We start from the raw sequence: 18,504 nt of genomic DNA, 5'->3' as shown, positions 1-18,504 counted from the left end.
GCCCAAAAAAATCCCTTCTGGGGCTCTTCTCGTTTATCTCCTGCCACACAGGTATGACTCAAAGGAATAAAATCACATCCAACCCAGACGTTAAGCTCATGTCCACCCTGACTTGTGTTGCTCTCACTCGCTCCAAATGGCCTGTGATTGTGGTCTTGCCGCTGCTTATAATTGACAGGGCGGCGGCGGTTTAAGGAAATTCCTCACCCACTAGAGTCCCTAACAGAAGTGATGTTTACCCAGAGAAAGGCTAAATCTTGATGAGCATTTTCAAAGCGCTTCCTAAATGGCAGGAAGGATCTGTTCTAAGCTGTACCACCGGCTTCCCTGGTCACAGGGGCTCACACGAGAAAATGTAAAAAACGACTGAAGCAAGCTCTGATTTGCAATCACTGGCATCACAACACGTCTGGCAGTTTTTCAGCTCAGTGGTTCTAAGTTTAGGATTTGTTCAGTCACAACTTCCCAGTAAATCAAAGACAACACTGACCAGCTTCATTAAAACCACTGCATTTACTGTTAACACCATGCTGTGTGATTATCACAACTGATTAACTTTTATTGTGGCTAATTATACCGATAACTTATCGCTTCAACTGTCAATGATCAAACAGAACTTGTGAATAAAAAACATAAGCTATAAAGTTTGTCGCTAACTTCTGAATTAAAATGATACTCACCCATTCATATTTCCAAATGACCCGTTCCTCAGTGAATCTACTACATGTCACAGATGCTCCTCCCCTCCTTACACACACACACACACACACACACACACTCATGAGAACCTGACTTGTACAGACACAATTGGCGACATGGTTCATGAGACGTTAGCGGTCGAGCAAGATTTTCATGCAAATTGAAATTCCACGAGAAAACAAATCAGTACAAACATGTTAGCTTTATTTTTCTACATATAAAAACGAACAGCCATTGAAATATTTACAGGACAAAACATCATGGGATTACAAAAAGAGGAACTTTCAAGTAATACATTTTAAGGCTTAAAACTTGACCAACACACAGAACCAGGTCAACAAACCACAAACAAATATGTTTTTAAAATTCTGTTTTCTTTAATGTGCAACAAATCTGAAATTTGAGCCTCTACAGGACGTGTTCAGGCCCCGGTTGTGTACAGCCACCATACTTCTAGTGATTAAAGTGAAGCCGTTTTAACCACATGGCACAACATATGTGTTAAACTTACTAAAGAACTTGTCTTTAATCTTGAAATAAAAAATAAGTTTAACTTGGAGGCAAAATTTAAAAGTCTTCATCTGAGTCAGAGTCCAGAATGTAGGTCACAGGTTTGCGGCCACGTGAGGGCTTCTCCCGCGGTGCTGTGGCTTTGGGAGGTTCTGCCGCCTCCTGATCTGAAACCTGGAAGCTGTCATCCTCGTCCCATTTCTTCGTTTTCTGTACCAGAGAAAATATTCAGGCACAAACAAGGTGTTAAGAGACTTAAAAATCCCTAAATAAGCCTCTAGAGGCTTCAATGGAAAACTCTGAATTCAGTGTGAAAGCTGACCTTGCTGCCGGCCTTCGTTTTGGTCATGAGGCGTGACATGAGGTTGTCGGAGCTGCAGTCGGAGTCGGAGCTGACGACTTGTTTCCGCTTGAGAACGGGCTTCGCCATTGTAACTTTAACATCAGCTTCTGAATCACTGGAGTCAAACGAAGGGATGGGCTTGGCAGCAGTTTTGGAGGAAGGTTTGGGCTTAGAGAGAGCGTCCAGGATCGACGGCTGCTTCGCATCTAAGAGAAATGAACAAGAAAAACAAACCACACTCAAATATGGTAATTAGCTAAGGATGCAACACTCACCTTAAGTTTCTAATCTATACGATTTTAAGAAATATATCACACATATTACAATTTAACTTTTGTGAGGGTCGTTACTGTTACTATAATTTTATGTGAAAAATAAATCTAATTAAATAATAAAATTAATTAAAACTTTTCCAATTAAAACCATACATTTGCTCTTTTTCCTGTATGATACTAGCAGCACTAAGCTCCTCATACTTACACGCGTGTTTTCTTTTTTTATTACTTTTTTCCACTTTCTAACTTCACATATTATTGTTTTACCAATCATTTGTAGTTTTGTACCTTCTGCTTTCCTTTGTAAATGTCATTTATTCTTTATTCATGCCAAGTCTCTGCATGAAATTCTGTGTTTATCATACACGTGTTAATGTGTAATTTGTATGTTTATTCAACCTGCAGTTATAAACTAGCCTGCATGGCTAAATCTGGCACATTTACACGTTGGACTATTCAATGTGAATAGTCCGTTTTTATGAAATAAACATAAATACCTGCAGCCTTCTTCTTGGGAGCAGCTGGTTTCTTGGCAGCTGCAGCTTTCTTGGGCGCAGCCTCTTTGGTTTTGCGTTGAACTGGAGCCTTGGACGCAGGCACCTGATCATCGGACTGAGCTGAACAGACCCACAAAGAGAAAACAGTTGAATATCAGGCTCAACATTTTATCAGACTCATCAGAGTTCTGCTGTGAAAATACTTACAGCTTGACTTGGTCTCAGCCTTTTTCACAGTTGATTTGCACTCTGTCACTTTCTTCCTGCATAGAAATTATGAAATATGAGGTAAATAAACAGAAAGAAACTCAATGTGAAAGAAGCTTTATTGATCGAGGCTGTTGTCTCATACTCACGCAGGTTCTGGGACTTTGGGTGGTGGCGCTGGAGAGTCCATTTCGCTGTCGACCATGGTGCTGGGGTCTGGGGCGAAGCTGTCATCGTCACTACTGATAACCGCTTTCCCTTTTGGAGCATCCTTCTTCCCCCAGTCATCAAAGTCATCTTCACTGTCAGAGACGCTGTACTTTACTGCAGCTGAGGAGGTAAGAAACAGAAAGGGTTGATTTTACAAATGTATGTATTGTTTTTTATTAATCCAATTTCTTTTGGGGGGGGTGGGGGTTTATACAAGAATCTAGCTCATAATAGATCAGTCATCAAGTTAGAAGTAGATTGAGATAAGAGAGGAAGAACTCAGGAAATGAGTTCCATCTGTGTTGTAATTCAAAATACCAAAACAAGTCTGGAATGTTCACATCTCGTCTCATGGTCTGGGTAAGGGAAGCGCTTAAAAAACAACAATCTGCTGATTATGCAGAGTGTATGAGCATGCAGATAGCTGAAATAGAGCATTTTCATACGATGAGAAATGTCACAATACACTCGTCTTAACTCTTAGTGATGAGGGGGATTAGGGTCAGACTCACATTTAGTTTTACGCTCAACGCGTTCCCTGGCGGCAACCACCTCCTCCGCGTCACCATTGGACAGATCTTCAGACTCGTTCTCCGACCACGGGTCCTTCTTGGGCTTCTTGGCAACAGGCTTGAACTGAATGGTGGTCTGCTTGCCTATCTTTGATGCGGCTGAAGAGAAATACGTTTTTTTTTAAAGTTAGATTTAATATAAACGCAATCACGCTTTTTTTAACAATACTTTGAGATGAAAGTGTATTATTTTACTGACACCCTAAACAAAATCCTAATAATGGTCCACTACTGTTCGCAAATTTTTAGCGAACAGTCAGCGATTTCAAAATAAAGCTGCAAATGCAACAAATGCACAAACATACCAACTAAATATTATTTTGCTAGCTTAAGCACTATGGCAACACATCACCAGAGTCAGTCTGGAATCCGTCCCTACAAATGTGGAGTAATTGCTGCCAATAAATTCAGAAGTTGTGGGTATTTGTCATGTCTCATCTCTGAGCAGCAAAATGATTTGTGCATGTGTGAAACTGATTTTGTGAAATCGCAATTTTGGCTTTCAAAAAACCCTTAAAAAAAACAACACCGTGGGTTGTACATCAGAGCTGACGCAAACAGAAAGTCACATGCTCCGTGTTGGCTTCTGCACTAAAACATTGTAGGGTAACATTTTTCTCCACCTTTTTCTTTTGACTGAGTTTTTGTTTTCTTTTCCAGTCGTGCAGCCAAGCCAAGCTCCTCATCTGGCTCTGCGTTCTCTGCATCGTCGCCAAACTCCATCTTCAACACAACATCTTCACTCTGCAATCACAGAAACAAAGTCAAGCACCATCTTACATTCAGTTGGGGATTGTGCTACAGCAAGATACAGACAGGGTTTGGAGGATTCAACTACCACCCCAATTCACAAATAAGGATGTTCAAGAGACACGAAATTTGAAGAGACGTACCTTGATCTTCTTGCCCCTCTTGCCTTCTCCTTTCTTGAGATCAGCCTTCTTGTTGGCCTCAGCTTTCATGGCACTGGTAACCCGTGGGATGACGCGGCGGCCCTGGGGAGTGGGCAGAGTCTCCTGCTTCACCTTCACCTTCACGGCTCTGCCTTTTCCAGTCCCCTTTGTGGCAGGCATGATGTTACTCTCCTTTTCTTTTGCCTCAACGCGCTGAGAGTAAGGAAGAACAAGAGCAGAAGATGATTAAGGAGGGAAAAGTTTGACGCTGACAACACTGAATGTAATCAGAGTTTCAAAGCGTAGATCAACACTCAATATGGATATAATGATATGTCAATTAGCCACATTATGAGAGAAGAAACCAAGAGAAAAATTAAGAGTCAATACCACTAGTTCCTCAGAGAAAGCAGCAAGGTCTTCCCTCCATAAGTCTGCTGGAATCTTCTTCTTCAGGGTGCTCAGCTCGGTCATCTGTAGAACAGCAGTTGAGTGAAAAACCGGCAAAGTTTAGATGATAGAGTCCAATTTAAAAGTTTGGATTTTGACCATCAGTGAGCTTGTGGCAGAGCTGAACATCAGACCTTAGCATCCCTCTGTTTGCACAGCTCCTCCTTCTTCTCTTTGGACAGGAACCACATGGGCATGCTGAGTAGGTAGTTGTAATCCGGCGCACTGGGGTCTTCCTTCTCTGCTCCTTCCTCCTCCTCACCCTCCTCCAGCTCCTCCTCATTCTAAAAGCATGAAAACAAATAAATAATTGGTTTTGCACAAGTGGGGGCTGACTATTCAACATTCCTCACTGAAAACCATTTGGATCAAAGTGACTCACCTTCTCTTGAGCCTGTTTCCAAGCCTTGACTGGGTCTGAGTCGTAGCCCATCTCCTGCAGCATGCGGATCAGCTCCTTCTTTGGCTTGTTCTCTACAAGTAGGTAAACAGTGTTGATACACAAACACAGTCTAGGTCTTAACAATAATGGCAAAAGTTATCCTCTAAATTGAGGCTTCCTAACAATAACTTGCCACATGGTGTACTTTAAATAAAAACTTGCAACATGCCACTAACCAATGACCAGGGTGCCCTCGATTTTCTCCAGGATGAAGCGGGCCTGATTGGTGAGTCTGGCGCTCTCTGCCCCCAGCATGCCGACCAACCAGTCCTTTCTCAGCAAATAGTACTTCATCCTCAACTCAAAGAAGTCCTTGAGAATATCCTGCACAGACTCGTACTTCTTCAGGCTGCCAACATGGTCAAACAGAACCTATAAAAAAAGAGAAAAAAAAAAAGAGAAAAAAAAAAACAATTTGAAAACAGGGGATGTTTTTCAGAAGTGCACGAAACTTGATAGCAATAAGACCTTTTCTCTCTTTTGGGAATATAAGGTGTGCGCATGTATGTGGCAGCCATTACCATAGAATTGCAGGTGAGGGGACTCTGCAGTTTGAAGACTTTATGGAGGCCGGCAGCTTCCGCCTCCCTCAGCTTCTCTTCTGTCATCTGGACCACAAAGCGCACAGTGGTGTCGGTGTGGTACTCCCTGTAGTCGGTGATCAGAGGAGGAGCCTTCTCTGTGCCATTCAACATTGGCTCCAGCACGTTCTCCTTGTAGGTCTAAGTCACACAGAATAACATGAAATGACATATAGAGGTAATCAAAGCCCTAACCGCTAAATAAATATGTACACGATGGAACTTACTTAAGAAGGATGAAGTTTAAAAAAACTGACCTGTGTCCAGGTTTTGACGGGCAATTCAGATATCTCGATGCTGGTGGAATCAATGATGGCGACCTCGCCGGTGTTCATGTACTGGTTGTCCAACACCTGCTCAATTGTGCCTTTGAAGCCTTTGTAGTTTGGAAGCTATGCAAAAAAAAAAAGAATCCCCCTCATCATCTGTTTTATACATCAGAAAATCGTTTTAGAGAGCAACAACAGACACTTCCTGTCCTCACCATGGGCAGCGGCTCCTCGCCGTTGAGCATTCGGTGGATGTTGGTGACGATCTCTCTTATGTTGAAGTTCGGGATCCTGCTGGCCCAGCCTGTGCCGATACCCTCGGATCCATTCACCAGCACAGTGGGGATGATGGGCATGTACCACTCTGGCTCCACGCGCTGGTTGTCATCAAAGTTGTACTTGAGCAGGTTGTCGTCCACAGGTGGGAAAACAAGGCGGGCCAGAGGGCTGGAGAGACAGAAAGGTAGAAGGATTTTTATGTTAAATCAGACTAAATAAACCATGAAATTCTGAATTCCTGTACATTCTGAAACCAGGTAGATTACTGCCGGAGGCCAAAGGCTTCAGACTATTTTGTAGATGCGAGGAGTCGGCTGACCTGAGCATGGTGAAGATGTAACGAGGGCTGGCAGAGTCCTTGCCACCGTGCAACCTGGTTCCAAACTGACCCTGAGGCTGCAGCAGGTTCATGTTGTTGCTTCCCACAAAGTTCTGGGCCAAACCAACAATGGTCATCATCAGAGAGACCTGGAAATGAGAAGAGTTGTGAAGAAATACATCACTAGAGTTAATGAAACTAAATAAGTTTAAATAAGCGAGCGGGGGAGGTTAATGAGGCTTCTAACAGTGACAGACGCAAAAAAAGAAAACAAATACCTCCCTGTGAAAAACTGGTGTCATACACGAAGAAGACACAGACAAAAATGTCTAGTGAGTTTGTGGCGATAAGAGCCGACACCGGTGTCTGTGTGTTGACAAGAAAATCTCCACCTCTCGCCTGAATAATGCAGAGGATTTGTGGCTGTTGTGAAAGCGTCTGTGCTGAGAACCTCCCGCTGTGTTGTGCATGTGTGAAAGGAGGACTGTGGGTAAACTCTGTATCCAATTCTCCTGACTTTATCCGCAGGACATGTCTGAACAGCTAAAGAAAGCAAGTTAACAAAAGTCGTCTGTGTTGTAAACTGAGTCACAAGCTCATTAAAGTGGGAAGTTATCTCACCTCTCCATGGTGGTACGCAGACATCTCAGCAATTGAGCCAGCCAACTGGGCCACCTTGACTTCACGCTTGTCGTTTCTCTTGAAGCAACAGAACAACACCTTCCTCTGGCCAGGCTTAAGACCTGACACACACACACACACGTTAGACTCTCAGTATTTCTAATGAGTTACATTTCTTTGTTTATTGTGAACATGATCATTTCACGCACCATCCACCAGGCAGGGAAGTGACCTCTCGTTGTCAGAGTTGGAGAACAGTACCAGCTCCTTGTTGACAAAGTCGTTATAGGAGAGGGACTTTGTGGCCTGACCGTACAGGTAGTCCTGAGAAGAGACAACAAAACATACAGTAAATCTTCACTGAAAACAGAACTAAAATCCCATAATGGTTGACAGTGGCTGGGACGTTACCTCAGGCAGGTTGTGCTCTCTGCGCTGGCGCCTGTTGTTCATGAAATTGGTCAGCCATTCTTTCCGCTCATCCACTTTCTTTTTGCTAAAGGCCTAACAAAAAGAGAGACAAGAATTGAATTATTTACATTCCAAACACTAATTGTATCCTCGCAAGTAATTCGTGATGAATAAAATTGTATCATGTGGGTGTACATTATGTGATGTCAAAAATGTTTGCCAAGATTGTTGTGATGCCCCAAGACGCAAATCACACTATGAAAATGAGTAAGAGATGTGCAACATCTTACAAGGGTGATAGCTTCATCGTCTTCAGGACCAGAGTACTTGAATGGGATACGGTGTCTCTCCATATCACAGAAATACTCCTTGGCTTCCTGCGATGTGCTGGTTCCCAAACCTGTGTGGACAAAGTCCACAAAGTGAGATCGTTTCTTAGATGAATTATGAATACACAAAACTATAACCATGACAATAGTCAGGTGTAAAGAGTTGCTTACTTGTCTATCTTACTACCACACAGGGGTTTTGTAACAAACCTTTGTAGTATTTGATTTTCCAAGATTTGTGGTTGGCCTGACTTTCCTTCCACTCATCGAACTCAGGGATACTGTAGAAAGACTGCTGACTTTTCTTGAAAGACGCCTACAGAGAGAGAAATAAAAGACATCTTCAAACACTTTGTCTTCACATTCTGTTATGTCAACATTTTACATGTATTCAATAAAAAGACAGTTAGAGTGTTACAGGCTTTTGCCACCAGATGGCAGTGTTGTTGTAAATTCAAGCAGAATACATATAGAAAGACTATCAGGGCAGAAAATCTACAATGATTCAGTTATCTAGTACATCTCCACATTATTTTCCAACTTTGAATAATATAATAACAATAATAATATTTATAATAATAATTATAATAAAGTGATTAGAGCAGAACAAGTCATACAACCAAACTATTTATCCCTGTGATTTACTGGCCTCTACAACCAAGATTTTAAACCAACACATCCAGTGAATTTTGGTACCTTGATGATGGGGGTGATGAACTCTTCCAGGAAGTTATGGCGCAGCAAAGACGGCCAGTTATGGTGGATGAAGTTGATCAGCAAGCCCTTAATGTGGGAGCCATCTAGATCCTGTCACAGGAAGACAGTAAAGTCCATTCATATTAATGTAATAAATGCAAGTAATAAACTTAACCACTAAACATTGGTCATTAAAAAGGTTTTCAAATCAATAGAACAAATATTGGTTAAGTAAATCAGACACATCGGTAGATGATGAAAGCACACCTGATCTGTCATGATCATGAGCTTGCCATAACGCAGAGTCTTGAGGGATTCTGGGTCGCTGTAGTTCTTCTTGTACTGAAGGCCGAGGATCTTAATGATGCTGTTTATCTCGGCGTTCTCCATAATCTGAGAGGGAAGAGTCAAACAATTTTCACTTTCAGCTGTTGGCTAAACTTAAAGAATTACATGATTAAAAATTACTATTCAGGAAATGAAAAGACATATTCCTCCTTTACCTCAAAATATTCAATTCTAATTATCAAACTAAATGTGGTTTTCTTTGATTGAACCCATTATAATGGTGTTCCAAGACACCATTTAAGAATCTTTATGGATCTGCAAAAACAGTATGCTGCCATCTAATAGCTGACACATTTCTGCTGGGCCTCACCTGTTTGTGAGTGGCCTCCCGGACATTGAGCATTTTCCCCCTCAGTGGAAAGACGCCATAGCGGTCCCTGCCGACAACTCCGAGCCCAGACACAGCCAGTGTCTTGGCTGAGTCTCCCTCAGTAAGGATCAGCGTGCAGCTAATGGAGTTCCTCCCACCTGCCAGAGAACATGGTTATTACCGATCATTTGTCATTTGAAATGGCCAAACTGTATTTAAAGAGGAAAGAATGAGTTTGGTAGACAGTACCTGCATCATTAGCATCATCTAGTTTTGGCACCCCTTTGATTTTTGTGTGCTTGACAGCTGAGCATTTCTTATTGAGCTGCGATTGAGCTTTGAACTTCACCCAGTTCATTATACTTTCCACAATCCCACAGGATGTGGCCTGTTGGGAACAGAAATGAAGGGTAATCAGGAATCTGAAGAAATACACCTTTGAGGTAAACAATAAAACACCATTGTTTTTTTTATTAGCACCTGTTTGATGAACTTGTCAGTGAGATGACAGGTGGATCCAAAGTTCTTGTGCTGCAGTGTCATGTTCTCTTTGGTCTGAGAGTCAAAGGTGGGGTTCTCAATCAGGCAGTTGACAAACAGCCACATGTGGTTCTTCACCTGCATGGAGAAGGAGTGAAGAATACTATGTCATATCTTTTGTTAAACTGAATATTTTATTATCTCAATATAATAACAATAATCACTCAATTCCAGCTTCATTATACAATATATATATGTATGATGACTGTACCTGAAAAGGCTTGACGGTCACCCCAGCTTTGTTCTTTTTCTTCACCACTTCAATAAGCTTCCCGACCACCTGTTCAGCCACATAGTCGACGTGCCTCCCGCCCTGAGGTCCAAAGGACAAACATTAGATCCCTTTTACAGAATAAATGTCATAAGTCTTAATCACAGTGACGCTAAGTGACTGGGAGAGAAGCCAAACTTGTACTCAGCTGCCAGAGAACCCTGGTCTACTAGTTCAGTCAGCCATAAAATGCTTCATAGCTGCTTTAAGAATTGAATTCTATCAGGGCCGACGAAATACATCAAATTAGAATTGACAATCAGTATTCCAATAGATCACTTAAAAAAATTAAATGATGGTATGGCATTAGGGTCACAACCCGGACTCATGTATCAATCACTCTGCAACACACAAACACACAGTTAACGCACTACAATGAAGCATTACCTTGGTCGTGGCAATACTGTTGACAAAGCTGACTTGCTGGAAACCCTTCTCGCTCATGGTGAGGCAGACCTCCCAGCGCCCAGCCAAAGACTCGTGGATGATGGTGAGGGCCTGACCAAGCTCATCCACCTTGTCCTTCACATACATGTCCACGTAGCTTCGGAAGTCCGTAACCTGGAGAACAATTAATATACAAGTTTATGTGATTATCAGCAAAATCCAAAGAGCTAATCTAACCTTTACATATAAACTTAAGATGTGGCTTAAAGCAAACCAAACATGTGACTATTCCAATTTATCTCATGTTGTTTAGTTTACATGTATATTTGAGGCTTTGTATTCTAAGTGTTGCATTGTATGTTTTATTCCCATAATAGTTTTTAATTCTGAGTTATTTGATTGTTTTTTGGGGATCTGGTGTTTTAATTATGGGTTTGTTGTAAAGTTGGTTTGGATGGTATCTATAATGCACAGGAATTATCCGTAGATATTTGTAATTATATAAAATAGAACATTATATTTCCGATTGCCTTGTAAAAACTGGCTAGGGACAATGGATGAAGATTAGCTCATACAGCCAACTCTGGCTAATTGAAAGTATTTAGTGTGTTGATTAATGAGCACTGTCCCTCGCACATAAACAAGCTCAATAGATGGGCAGTTAGAAATGGTAGAGAGAGGGATGTGGTTATTGCTGTTTGTATCATTTAAAATACATCTGACATCAAAGCTCTGTAACAATTCAAGATGTTAAAAAAAGGATTTCATAAATGCCCCAAATAATATATAGTATAGTAGTCTGAATACTTTCTAAAAAACGGAAACAGTCAAATAACTTACTGGCAGCTTCTTGCCATTGAAGAACACACGGACACCCTTAGCGGCTCCAGCAATGTCGTAGGCCCTCCTGGTCATTAGTGCCACCGTATCTTTGTCCAAGATGCTCATCTTGAACTTGGCTAGATCTGGCCTGAAGGTGATGCATGTGTATTCCTCTCCTTCAAAGGGTTTGATGTTAGCATCTTCTGTCCTGCCCATGTTGTCGTACCAAGTCTGTAGAAAACACGGACATACAGTAAAAATAAAAATTTTCCCATATGGTTGAAGATAAACAGAAAAGAGAAAAACATAGTTTCGTCTACTCCTCACCTGCTTGAAGTATTTCTTTGACTCTTTACAGGCAGTCTCCACAGTGAACTTTGTGCTGAAGATATTGCAAAGCTTTGCACCATATCCATTACGTCCACCTAAAAAACAAGTGTTGGTGAAGAGATGAGGATTAGGATGCTGGTCTGGAAAAGGTTCTTCTGATAAAACACCAAACCTGGCAGTGGCAAGTTTATTCTAAGCTCTATATGTGACTCTAAATTCTGTTTACTACCCAGTGTTCAGTTTTTCAAGCCCTATGTCTGCACTTTAATGGCGCCCATATAATTCTAATTTAGTGTGTCTACAGCTATTAACAATTCAAATGTGCAATGGAAACACATAAAAATAGAAAATATTCTTCTTCAAAGTAAACACATTTATGTCTGTTAGACTCCACCACGTTGATCCGCACGGTCCCATGTTAAAAGGACAATTTGACACAGCACAGTTTGCTTCATACGTACTTTCAGGCATTTACCACCACTTGTACTTGTCATTCTCAAGCCACTTATCGATAAAGTTGCATTTCACAATGTTCATAAACTAGCTAGGCTGGCTAGAACGGCTTTAGTTAAATGTATTCACCTTGACCAGAAACAGACAAATGATGCAACGCATGCTAAAACTAACAATACTTCGGTCCGGCACAGCAGAGAAACAATCAAGGTCCCAACGACCCAACCATTGTGAATTTAAGGACCTTCGGCCACCTCATAATACATTCAGGGAGAATTTCTTGCAATTTTAACTTACTAATAAATGTTTTAGATATTATTGTTTTTTGTAAATTGTAATGTAGTTGTCTAGCATTTTTATCACAGGCCAATATCTGAGAAAGGTCAATGGTGAGATAAATGCTATCATGACCAATAGGCAAGATGAACAAAACTACTTAAATAAAACCCAGGTTCTTCAAACATTGTATTTTCTTTAACGTTCATCAATGGATATGTCGCATGGGCACTGTCATCAAAAGAAAATGATTGTTTCACAACTAGTCTCACCGGTGACTTTCTTCTCGTCGTCATCATAGTTACTGGAGGTGAGGAGCTGTCCGAAGATGAGCGCAGGCACAAAGACCTTCTCCACCTTGTGCTGCACCACAGGAATACCCTTCCCATTATTCCACACACTGATGGTGTTGTTTTCACTGAGAGGGAAAACATACAAACATATTTCATTATATTCTTCTAGGAATACACAGAGTTGTTTCTTGACAACTTGGACTGCAGGAGACACTGGGGTAAGAAGATAAAATATTCTGGGTGTACATTGTCATAATACTCACACATCAATATTGACTTTGATGGTGGACATGCGCTTGTCCCTCTGCTTATTGTCAGCTGCATTAACTGTAGGAAGAATGTAAAAACAAATAGATTCATTATAGTAGGTCCACAGTGGGATGGCAAAAATGTTGTCTTTTGAGAATGTGCACCATCTAAAAGTATGAGAGCTGTTCACTCACCAAGGATCTCATCAAAAATCTTGTAAAGACCGGGAACAAACATGACATCACGGCAGTTCATTCCAACACCCTCATCATACACCCACATTTGCTAAAGAAAAAAAGGATAAAGATGCATCAATTCGTATAATATGAACCTTTGAGGCTTTAATCTTGTTATTGACATCATGCAACTTTGCAGCGAGTGCATAAGTTACATTAGCTCAAGTGAGATATATGGGGAGGTCTAAAAATTAATAGAAGTTAGCTCGAGAAGCACTACACTTTAAAAAGACACAGGTGTTGTTGCTGTGCGACTTCTTACTTGGGTGACAGGCTCCACTGAGCCTATGTAGGAGTCCGGCCGGAGCAAGATGTGCTCCAGCTGAGTCTTCTTCTGATAGATCCTCTCCACCGACATCCTCTTGGGATCTTTCTTTGTCTTTTCCAGCGGCTTGTTCTCAAAGAACGTTTGCTGCAAGTGACAGTGAAATGCGATGTGAATTTCCTGTTTTTTAAATTCTATCTGTGTTAACAAAACAACATCTGCAGTGTCAGACAATGCTCAAACCGTCTCCTATCAATTATTTGAATCTTCAATGTTAATGTGGACATGGAGGAAAACTCAGGCCATTAGGTAAACGCAAATAATAATCCATGCGCAGTCTGCTGGGATCTGATTCATCGAGTTGCTCACTGCCACAACAGAAGGGGAAATAGAATTAGGTTTTTATTTCGCTTGTTATAACTGTACATTACAGTAACAAGCACCATTTGCACCAGTTTGTAAACACCGCTGAGCAAAGACGTTGTTGACACGCAGTAGAAATCCAAGTACATCAATATATACCCGTGGCGTTAGCTAAATGAAATGTAATGTAATATATACCTGTGGCGTTAGCTAACTAGCTGCTTAATGTAAATCATTTGCTTTGACCACATGTCTGGGAGAGGACGACTCTTCTTTCCTCAATGCACACATGGAGAAATGCAGTTTTTTTGACCGGTGCATTTTACATGGTCTATATTTGCTTTTCTAAAACATCGACAACAGTAATTACGTCCATGCTTTAAGCTACTGTACGACTTCAGCTAGCTATCTTTGTCCGTTAGCATGGAGTTAATCGTTCGGCCAGCACTAGAACTAGCTGTTAGCTAGCTTCACCGTGCGCGAGCAGCAAAATACAAACATGAGCGTAGTTACCTTCAGTGGGTCCGACATTCTTCTTGTTTTTTTACCGAAAAACGCGTATTAAACTACTTGTATCACCGGCTCGGTGCTAACTCCGAACAACAGCCGCCTGCAGGTCGGTGGCGAATCAAGAACCCAGTTTGAAAATTCAAAACTTTGAGGGAAACTTCTCCCGCCAGCTGTACGGACCAATCCGGCGAAGGGCCGTCTGATGATTCTCCCCAATGAGGAACGTAGATCCGTCTTCCTTCCACCGTGAAACAACCAATCACCGACGGCAGACAAGGTATGAGCCCGCCCTTGTTGTGACTCGCGGCCAATCAGCTTCCAAGGGAATATATCGACAAAGGAAAGGACATTAAAAACTGTTATTTGTCACGGTTAATGGAGGTCCATCTCCGACACGTTTATGAAACTACAAAAAAGGTGTGTGTGTGTTAGAGGGGAGGATATTGATTTGAATGCCATTATGCCTGAAAGAATGTACTATAACTTCAAACACACTGCTGCACTCTATGCACGATACATACTGAACAAACAGCTTAGTAATAATACCTAGAAAATTCCTCCCTAGAAATTTTGAATGTGTCGTACTTCCTTCCGGGTCCAGAGACTGTGTCAGAGAGAGAGAGAGAGAGAGAGAGAGAGAGAGAGAGAGAGAGAGAGAGAGAGAGAGAGAGAGAGAGAGAGAGAGAGAGAGAGAGAGAGAGAGAGAGAGAGAGAGAGAGAGAGAGAGAGAGAGAGAGAGAGAGAGAGAGAGAGAGAGAGAGAGAGACTGGCGTCCCGCTTGAAAAAGGTGAAATCAAATCTATCACCTTTGCAACTGTCTAAGACATTAAAGGTTCCTAAAAGTCCCCCACAAAAAAGGGAGAGGTAACCATCATATTTAAGCTCTGTCAGACTGGTTGTTATGATGAAAATAATAATCTTCAGTTGTACCATGGCGTCATCAGGTGTTTCGCCTTTTAATCGCGATAACGTTAAAAGCCGAGCCAGATGACAGAGAGAAAGATGAATCTTAATGGTGCACAAAGTGTCACATGCAGCACTGATACTTAATTTAAGGATATAATTTGTGGTTTACAACAAATATCAACAATTTAATGTCTGGTCTCAGGTACGTCCCTTTTAATTTCATTACATCGCAAAACTGCACAAGTCTAATTCAGTTAGTCTTTGATGGCACATCACACAAGTTGCTGCGTCGCAGTTTTTAAAGCTCTCCTATATTCTTTGAAGCCTCGTATGCCAGCTGTATAATCCTTCAGGATTTTCAGAGATCAGAGAAACTGTGATATCCACGGCTGCATAATCCATCCAGGATTCATAGGGCTAAGAGAAACTGCAATATTGTTTATATCACATCTTGAAGCTACTCTTGCAAAAATGGTAAATAATTTAGCACTTCTTAGAAGTCAGGTAGTTCATCTAGAAGCCATCCAAAGTATTTAAGTACAGCAGGTGGCAGCTGCTGCTGTCACATGAGAAAAATCTGGAGATGGACGTGTTTGCAAATATGCGATGAGTTTGCATTATATTGATTGACTTTGATAATGCATTTTTATCATGGGTTATAAACTTGTTTGTTTGTTTTTTAAATAGACCATAGCATTTCAATCATGGGTTTGTTGTGCCGTTAGTTTGGATGGTATGTATAATGCATACGAACTATCCATAGATATTTGTAATTATATTTTAATATTTCAAGTTGCCTTGTGAGAACAGGCTCGGGACAACAGATGAGCACTGTCTCTATCAGAAAATGTATAATGATAAGAAAAAAAATATCCTCCGAATGCATATACCTCTTGATTAACAAGAAACTATTCACTCAGACAGTTCAAGATGCATATTCATAGAACTGAAGTCAGAAATATATTATTATTTTCACAGATGCAAATTTATTGCTTCGAAGTTACGATTCATGGCAAAAAAATAATAGGAATACAAGAAGTAAAAAAAAAGGTGGGCAATACAACATTCATTTTAAAACAGAAGCAAACTATTGTGTCATCCAGATAAAAATCCCAACAAGCACACCTCTGCTGAGATCCCGGTTCTGTTGATTGGAACTAACAAAGCAACATAGGTAAGAGATTGTTGTACTGGTTGTTGTATTGTTGTGTCTTTTTTTCCTCTTCACATTCCTCAGCTGAAGAGACGAAAGAGGAGAACAGGCAAGAGATGAAAAAGGGAAAGAATCACAATTTTATCAGTATTTCTTCATGTCCATACAGTTGATCAGAGGCACCAAATGTGCAAAATTGCCATGCGAGAACGAGTTCTGTAATGTTTCTTGGAAGTGCATGTGTTTCAATTGCAGTTTGGCTTCATTTATCAATACCCACCCCCTTCTCTCTCTCTCTCTCTCCCTCATTTCCTCCAGGTCACACATGCATACACACTGTACATGAGAGTCGCCTAAAAGCTATTTAGTGGTTAATGGGTTTATCTCCCCAGACGTGTGTGGTTGTTCTTTATGGCCGTCAGCTGATGTGTTCTTGCAGCTGTGTATCATCATGCAGAGCTCTGCTTCGCGTCTCACGGCCGCGTTCGGCTGATGTAAAGGGATTCAGAAGTGCAGGGTTCAGGCACGACGGAGAAACAACACATGATTTTATTCAATACTGACATAACTTGGGCTTTTACATTTCGGCTCCGCTGGCTATCAGTCAGTGGAAATGCAGTAATCTGATTTCTCTAACCGTACTATCAGTCTTATCTGTCTTCCTCTGCTATGTTTCCCACTCCTCTGACCTTGGCATGATAATAATAGGGCTGAAGAGCTTGAGCTGGATGCAGTGCAGTGTGCAGTACACACACAAATACACCCACAGCTGCACACATGAATGAAGGTGAGAACACACATTGCAGTGGGATTTTTGAAGCTGGAAAAAAGATGATTTATCTCTGTTAATAAATACAGAAGAGCGTGGCTACAGCCTTCATCATTTTTTTTCATACTCAACACAGGTTGATATTCTATCTTCAAAAGAAAATATGCTGTCTGATTCTGTCCCCGACAAACCATCAGACAAATTTGATCCAAAATGTTCTTAGTGTGGTAGAGAGGAAGAGCGGTAGCCTCATATTTACCAGACAAATATTTCATCAAGTGAGAATATAAGCATATTTCTAATCATAATATGCCAAATTATTCCTTTATAACATTATAACGGTACATCTAGTTTTGTTTGCAACTGTGCCATTACTACTCCGCCCCTATAAAACACTCACTTACAGACTTCCTCTTCTCTAGTACTGGTGCTCAGTCTGAATCAGGGAATAGTGAGTACTTAACATCCAAAAATAGTCATTTATCTGAAGCTGTTGAGAAACGTTAGCAAAGTAGACGGAGACTGAGTCTCTCAGTGCCACATGCTTTTCATGTTTATTTATTTATGGCAGTTGAGTTTTCTGAGGCCTGATGCAGCTTGACTGTTTGGGAAGAAAGAAACTTGACGTGTCACAGATCTGCTGATGGTCTGTTTGTTGCAGTTTGATGCCCAGACTCATGCAAGTACCGTGCTGCTTTACAGATATTAGAGTGACAGGTTGCTGATTGCGACTGCGCACGTGAAAGGTTCGTCTGAGCTCGTTCCAGGATTTGGAGCTCGGAGGGAGATTGTCAACATGCATCTTTCCACCCCCACTGAGGAGCACCAAAGATTAGCCAGAGATATATCAGCTCCAGAGGTGTGTGAAGAAACTCACTGTAATGTGGGACGACAAAAACAGAGCTTTGATAGCTACTTTTGATGTATCACATATCAAATCTGAGCTTCCTTTGCTTGATTAATACACAAACAAATACATTTATTTTTAGTTACTTCCTGTTTTATTTTGTCACTTACCCTTGTCTCTCATTTAAGATTGTTTTACTTCCTGCCATTGTCTGTTTTTCCGCTCCCCATTGATTACCTACCCCGCCTACAGCCTTGCCAGATGTTTGATAATTATCGCATTTAATTTTGCCGCACGATGCCTTAATGTCCGATAATTTTGTCAGTAAGTGACAGTTTTAGGCATTGCGGTAATAATCAGCCGGATTCCTGTGTCTGTCTTTATGCATGCTTGTTGTGATGGTGTACACGAATATGAACCATGCATGTATTTTTTTAAAGCATCTCCAGATGTCTTTCTCGGCAGTGTCGGCACACGCTGACATCTCATCAGTTTCCGGCGCCATTACCTCTTTGAAACACGGCTCAAACATGGTCACTGAATCACAATGAATTCTGGGATAGTTTGGGCCGG

At 41.2% G+C, this 18,504-nt stretch overlaps 1 protein-coding gene across 2 annotated transcripts; it reads right to left on the bottom strand.

Moving 5' to 3' along the window:
• Positions 1-882: 882 nt before the first annotated feature.
• On the bottom strand, positions 883-14,452 carry top2a (DNA topoisomerase II alpha). Of its 2 annotated transcripts, none has more exons than XM_034570602.1 (35): positions 14,260-14,452; positions 13,381-13,530; positions 13,077-13,167; positions 12,897-12,960; positions 12,613-12,758; positions 11,609-11,706; positions 11,300-11,512; positions 10,460-10,633; positions 10,013-10,114; positions 9,742-9,879; positions 9,511-9,649; positions 9,262-9,419; positions 8,871-8,996; positions 8,604-8,714; positions 8,118-8,223; positions 7,869-7,978; positions 7,579-7,671; positions 7,377-7,491; positions 7,168-7,289; positions 6,547-6,695; positions 6,164-6,395; positions 5,937-6,071; positions 5,620-5,820; positions 5,275-5,470; positions 5,039-5,130; positions 4,791-4,940; positions 4,597-4,680; positions 4,207-4,419; positions 3,937-4,057; positions 3,254-3,412; positions 2,681-2,861; positions 2,532-2,587; positions 2,325-2,444; positions 1,532-1,758; positions 883-1,419 (listed from the first exon to the last, which is right to left on the bottom strand). In XM_034570602.1, the coding sequence occupies exons 1-35, from the start codon at positions 14,275-14,277 to the stop codon at positions 1,267-1,269; spliced, it is 4,743 nt and encodes a 1,580-aa protein (XP_034426493.1). In that variant the 5' UTR covers positions 14,278-14,452; the 3' UTR covers positions 883-1,266. The 2 variants fall into 2 exon arrangements, with proteins under 2 accessions (XP_034426493.1, XP_034426494.1); XM_034570603.1 differs by having other exon boundaries at positions 2,532-2,580; positions 2,695-2,861.
• Between the last annotated feature and the right edge of the window lie 4,052 nt (positions 14,453-18,504).

Source organism: Hippoglossus hippoglossus, chromosome 19 (genome assembly GCF_009819705.1).
Source record: "Hippoglossus hippoglossus isolate fHipHip1 chromosome 19, fHipHip1.pri, whole genome shotgun sequence".
Classification (NCBI taxonomy): Eukaryota; Metazoa; Chordata; class Actinopteri; order Pleuronectiformes; family Pleuronectidae; genus Hippoglossus; species Hippoglossus hippoglossus.
The sequence above is the reverse complement of the archived record's forward strand: the minus strand, read 5'-3'. Positions and strand labels throughout refer to the sequence as shown.